The 6,380-nt window shown below is 34.1% G+C and overlaps 1 protein-coding gene across 43 annotated transcripts in view; it reads left to right on the top strand.

Annotated features, from left to right (window-relative positions):
• Positions 1-513: 513 nt before the first annotated feature.
• The window catches only part of EMB1687 (ribonuclease P family protein / Rpp14 family protein), a 29,444-nt gene continuing 23,577 nt past the window's right edge, over positions 514-6,380 (top strand). For 42 of the 43 annotated variants that reach the window (XR_016040702.1, XR_016040695.1, XR_016040692.1 and 39 more), the window contains exons 1-4: positions 514-833; positions 4,532-4,753; positions 5,032-5,169; positions 5,904-6,010. Coding sequence is in view for 19 of the 43 variants with exons in the window: in XM_088846660.1 (XP_088702786.1) it covers positions 4,576-4,753; positions 5,032-5,169; positions 5,904-6,010 (423 nt within the window). In the remaining 24 variants the exon portion in view is untranslated. Of the gene's footprint in view, positions 834-4,531; positions 4,754-5,031; positions 5,170-5,903; positions 6,011-6,380 lie in introns of those variants that run through there. The other variant, XM_088846672.1, reaches the window with a different exon arrangement.

Raw genomic sequence — 6,380 nt, 5'->3', positions numbered from 1 at the left:
AAATTACAAAATATAAACCAACAATTTCAATTTAAGTATATAATATTATAGTTAGTTGGGTTGTAATAATTTTAGGTTACATAGTTACTTAGGTTATAATAATTTGGGGTTATGTTTTTATCGATTTAATCTATTCTTTATTGTAGTCTATGTATGATTATATACTTCATCCATAATAATTCTATTGTTTTTTTTGTGTGAAATAAATTTAATGGTTAACATAAGTTCATACCGAAAAAGAGCATCTTAATATTCGCATATTGATAAAAAAAATGAAAGTTAATAATGTAGGACCCAATTTCTTATTGGATTTCTAAAAAACGACATTTATAGGAATTTTAATAATTTTTCTATTTTTTTTTTAAATTTAATCCGATCGATCGATTTTCGATCAAAATCGCCGATTTATTGATCTGGATGAGTTTTTGAGATGTCCGATTCGAATATGAATCTATTTTTTAAATAAAAAATAATAATTCTAATAAGAAAACATTTAGACCATTACTTTCCTTTGCTTTTACGCCGTGTTTGACAATAGGAAGTGAGTTTTGGTTTGGAAGTTAATAACTTCTCAACTTTCGTGATCGATAAAAACATGGGAACCCTAAATAAAAACTCTAGTTTAATGCCATCTTCTTGCAACCTTTGGTAAAAAAAGTTCAAAATTGGGAGTTCGTAACATCCCCTCCTTCGGTAACCCTAGCCTCTTTTCTCTTCTTCGCCGGTAAGCTCCCACCCCGCTGAGCAACCCTCTCTTCGCAGCTTCCCATCTTCGCCGCTGAGAAATGCAGACAGCTTCCAATCTTCGCCGCTGAGAAATCCAGACATACAAAGTAAACCCCATTAAATACCCACGCTCCTTTCTCTCTCTAAATTACTCTTTCTCTCTCATGGTTTCCATTTGCCCACACCGCTTGTGCTAGAAGAAGCTTGCTCCAGTGACTAGGGTTTTTTTATGTTTCTCTCTAAAATTACTCTCTCTCTCTCTTTCTCTTTTTTTGCTTGCTCTGTTTTTGTTTTTTGTTTTATCCCTCTGCCTTACTTTTTTCCCTAGAAATTCTGGTTTCTCAATTGTGTTTTTTTGATGGATTTCTGCACTTTCCGTGCACGTTCTGCAGTATAGAGTGCTAACCTGGAATTTTGTCTTTGGCATTTGAGGGCTCTTGAGGTTTTATGCCCTTTGGTGGCAAAGTGGTTGCTTTCCTGCTTTGTTAATTTGTTAGTTTTATGTAAGTTAATCACCTTGCTTCTCATGTTGCTTTGAAATTTTTGGTTATAGTTCATTGCATGTTTTTGAACTAATTTGATTGTTTCACTGTGTAATTTTCCTTGCCAGGCCGCATTTTCTTCCAATACTTGGATTTTTTGTTTGTTTTGTTAACACTCTTTTTTTTACCAATTCCTTGGTTCGCTTCAAATTGGGCTAAAAAATGGGTGAGAAAATACGTTCATGGAAGGAGAACCTAGCTCCTTTCAATTTTTATTCTTAATTTTGATGAAACTGCTGAATTAATAAAGAAAAGGGTTTTTTATATTTGGATTCCTTCTGTGTATCTTTATACTAAATCATTTCAGGGTTTATTTTCTGAAATTTAACTCCAATTATCATTTAAACAGATGGTTTGTACTCAAGAAAGTCAGAAATGTAATTTCTTCAACAATGATATGGCCCGATTGATTCAGGGGAATTTGTTCCAAAACATGGCTACTATATGACGGTTTTGGCCTGCCTATAACTAAAACAAAGCAAAACAAGTGAATATCCATTTTAAAGCTTATTTAGACTAATCACATTCATATCTATCTAGTTCCATGACATTGGAATTGAATTTTTTTCAGTGGAATCTTGTCTGTGAAAAGCTCATTTTCACATAAGAAAGGCTGTAGTCATCGCATGCATCTCGGTGGCCAAAAATTGATGCCCTGAAGCCTTTTTCTTTATCACCTAACTTTTTGTTTTGATGCATATAGGTCACTTAGACCATCTAATTTGTGGTATCTTTTTGGATTTTAGATTTTCTGAGGTTCTTTTCCTACATTTCATACTTCATAGGGTTTGATAGTAAAATTATATTATTATTGTTCCATTACATTCTTGCATTTGTTATTTTTTTTTTTCATGTTAAACCTATTTATTGTTATCTGCAGCTTACAATATAAGTCATTATGTATATGTAACAGTATGATCTTCGATTTGGAGCCCATGTATGTGTAACAGTATGATCTTCGATTTGAAATTTGGAGCCCATGTATATGTAACAGTATGATCTTTGATTCTTTCTCCATTTTCTTGAGATGGTGTGTACCTTCTTCATGTTGGAAGAATGGTACTTGTGGTTGAATTCTGTATTGGGGTGTTGGTTTTTATATTGTTCACGTGTATGCTGATTTTTGTGCAATTGCACGCATGATGAACTGGTCAATTGCACTACTTTCACTTTTGCACATGCACTTACCATGTTGCATATCTAATAATTATATTATCACTATTTTGTGTACAAATTGAGGCCAAACTTACAGAAGTGGCACAAGAACTGGGTAGAGGAATTCATATATTCACAAACTTGGCTTCTATACCATTTGATGGGACCTTGGCTTCTATACCATTTCTTTTGGTGTGGACTATAGGCCGGTTTGGAAACCAAATTGCATTTTTATCATGTGGTGTTAGTGGTGGACATATGACAAATGTAACTCTTGCCAATGGGATGAAAACCAGTCTTTTCTCTATTCCAATACAGATACCCAGTTCTTCTTTAACTTTTCAGGAGGTTATTAAACACAGAAACCAGGAACTTCCTAATTTCCCAAGAGGTTATCAAATACAGAAACCAGGAACTTCTTAACTTCTGAGGAGGTTATCAAACACAGAAACCAAGAACTTCTTAAGTTCACAGTTCTTCAAGAATTTCTAATTTACAGTTCATGAACTTGCTTCCAGTTATCACAGATTTACATTTTTTGGACTGCACATGTACTCATACGATCCAGCCCACATGAAACAATTTTCCATCATAAAAAAGCTAATCTCTTTTAGGACTGTATCGTTAGCTTAAAAGCACCGGGTGCCTTTCTCAGTTTCCCTCTCCGCTGCCCTCCTCTACGCCCAAACTAGCTTCTGCTACTCTTAATTTTTCCTCGCCTTTTTTGTGCCACGATAAATTAACAAAACTTTCTCTCCACTTTCTTCAAATTTAACTGTTAGTCTCTCTCTTTCTCTTCTCATCTTCCTCTGGTTTCTTCTGTGTAGCTTTTTAAACTGTCGTTTATTTTGTTGCTTTGATAATTGGGCTAGGGTTTCCTTCTCCTTGATCATGTTTTTCGTTAAAATGGGAAAAAGAAAACTCTCTTCCTCTCTTATGCTTTGTCTCTTTTTGCGCTATTCGACTCAATGGGCTTTGTGTAACACTTTTCTATTTGAATTGTTTTCTCTTTCGTTTCCTTTTTTGGTTTTACACAGTGACTATCTTCTCTGCCATATTCAATGAGTTCTCTCTCTCTAATCAGTTTCTCTTTTGGAGAAATTGCTTCGTTTTGAATTACCTGCAAGTTTTTTTTTCCTCCTACTGGGGTTTATTAGCTGCGCATCTATGTGTTGGAGTTGATGTTTAATGCCTATGCAGATATACGTGGCTTCATGAAAAATGCTAGTGTTTGTATATTTTTATTTATTTAGTTATTTATTTATGGGATGGAGATTCTAGGAACAGTTTTAGGCTGATAGCTAGATTAAACCATTTGATAGTCAGCATTCAACGATAGGTGCACACATACATGTCCTTAAAACTTTAGACCAATCGGATTTATAAAAAATTAGAAATCACACAATGCCCATACACATAACAGATATGATACGTGAAGACTCTATCTTCGATGACCTATACTCTTCATTAGGCTGGGCAGATCACAATCCCTTTTCTCTTATTTATTTATTATTTCATTATCAAAGACTTACTTTTACATTTTCCTAGGAATGTAGGATGTTACATGTGTTTCTCTGATAATTCTTGGAGTAGTTGATATCCTGAAGGATTTAAGAACCATGGTGTGTTGTCCCCCTGATATACATTATGTAACTCATTTTACATTTATCTTTCCTAATAAGTAATGTTTCTGATAAGAAAGACCCATTTTATGTAAGTCTTTTGCAGTTAGTTTTGGATTCATTGTCTTTATTGATGTTTATATGGAAGCCGGTGGAAAACTGGTTATTTCTTCTTTCCTATATGTACTACTAACTAGCAATAAAGTAGTTCTTTCATCCATTCCATTTTAGCCATCCTTCTTGCCACTTCTATTTATTATTGTAACTTATAATTGAATTGCTGGGAAGAAATTGACTTCACATGAACTTGGTGCATGATTGCTTGAACTTGATATGATTCACATGGTTTTACATGCATGGATTGATCTTTTCTATTATGGGAATTCCTCTGATTTGTGATAAGATATTTATTTTGTGATTGCTATGTCGAGTTCATCAAATTGTCAATATATATATCTGATTTGCTTGTTGAGTGTTGATTCCTAGCAATCTGATTGCGACCAAGAAATTCTGAGACGACCAAAGTAGGAATGGTGCTCTTCAAAAATAGGTATCTCGTGATGGAAGTTTTTCTTGATCCAAACCGAGAACTAGCTGGTGATGAAACTATTATTCTTACTCAGTTTAATGTGTCGAAAGCTATCAAGGACAGCATTCACTTAAATTTTGGTGAGTGCGGCTTAGCTGCAGCAATTGGTTCTTTCCAGGGTAAGAAATGCTCAGTTGCTATTTTTATTAAATAAGAAGTTTCTGTTTTATAGAAAATGCCTCTTTTTTATGCTAAATCCTAGTTCAAACCATTTAGATACCACTAGGACCATGTTTTACTTTTTGGTTTTGAAGGATAAAACATTTGGCCCCATAATCTCTTGGGTTGTTATTGATTTCTTTATTTCTTTATTGATAACAAAGTTTCATACATGCAACTAATGGTACAATACATTGGAAGCGCAATAACAGTGTTCTGTTTGTATTTTGTTGGGTAGTTAAATATGTAAATCCTATTACCAAGGTGTGCATCATCCGAGTCGCACGGCAGGATTACCAGAAGATTTGGTGTGCCATCACCATGGTCAGGAATATTGGAAATTGTCCAGTAATTTTCAACTTGCTAAACTTGAGTGGTATGTCCCTTTTATTGAGTGAATTCTAGAGGCTAGATATATATTCTCCTATTATGATGTGTCTAAATATTTATATAATCTATTATATGGTCCTTGGCTCCACTCTTTGATTTTCAATTGGATGGTCTGCTCTTGATGCCACAATTTCTTTGGATATTTATATTACAAATAGAATGACACTTGCTCCTGCTCATAACTTTCAACCAGATGCACAGTTACACTTTAGGCTAGAGGAAAGTGGGTCTAGGTTCTTTCGTTTCTTTCTTATCCACTCCATTTTATCCTTAAAAATAGTTGGATTTTTCTGAAAAAAAATTGGTTCTCTATGTTTTCATTTCTTAAAATGCAATTCCTTTACTTTTAGCTTTTTGTGATGTTACTTTCCAAAATATACAAATGCTACTCTTTTTCTTGAAATAGATCTATATTTCATTTTTTCAAAATATACATATACTCACAATTTGTTATGGATTCTACAGTCTTATGTTGGTCTTTGAGGCTTCTTTTGTGGGAAGAAAGGATTCATTGATCACTTTGAAGTATCTATTTTTTTTTTTTGGCACCATATCCTGTATTTTTCATTTAAGATTTCAAAAAACTGGAGTCAGATTCTTAATGGTTTAATTTCTCTTCCTCTGTATAAGCTTTCATAGAAGATTCAGTAGTTTAGGTATGATAAGTAGTTAAGCGAGATATTGGAAACCCGTCCTAGTGATTCATTTGGTATGAAACAGGTTGTATCAGGGCCTGCAAAAGGGAGGCCTTAAAGTGTGATGAAGCAAAGTTTGAACTTTACAAGCTTACTATTGGAGACAATCTCTCCCCTCAGGTTCTTCAGCAGGTGCAAAATTGTTTCGAGAAAATAAAAGTTCTTGAGCTTTGAGAATGGAATTCCAATTCAGTCTATTCAACATTAATTATTGATCCAAAAGAACCAGCATGTTTAAGCTGTTTGTACCCAAGGAGTTGGGATTTGAGTGAAGATTACCTATCTCACACTTCCAAACTATGTGTCCGCTATCATGATTGGGAATTTGTTTTTGGTTCCTTTGTGGAAAAATGCAGAAACTAAATGAAATCGAATTTTGGTTCATTGAGGATGTAATGCAATAGTATTGTGTTTGGCAATTCAGTTTATTGGATTACTTGTCAATTTGTTTCTTCGTACATGGACAACGTGACTGTTTCCTTGCGTTTCTGTCAGAGGGGCT

The sequence above is a fragment of the Amborella trichopoda genome, chromosome 9 (genome assembly GCF_054954075.1).
Source record: "Amborella trichopoda isolate Santa Cruz 75 chromosome 9, AtrichopodaSantaCruz75HAP2 v2.0, whole genome shotgun sequence".
Lineage (NCBI taxonomy): Eukaryota > Viridiplantae > Streptophyta > Magnoliopsida > Amborellales > Amborellaceae > Amborella > Amborella trichopoda.
Note: the sequence above shows the minus strand (reverse complement) of the source record. Positions and strands in the feature narration are given on the sequence as shown.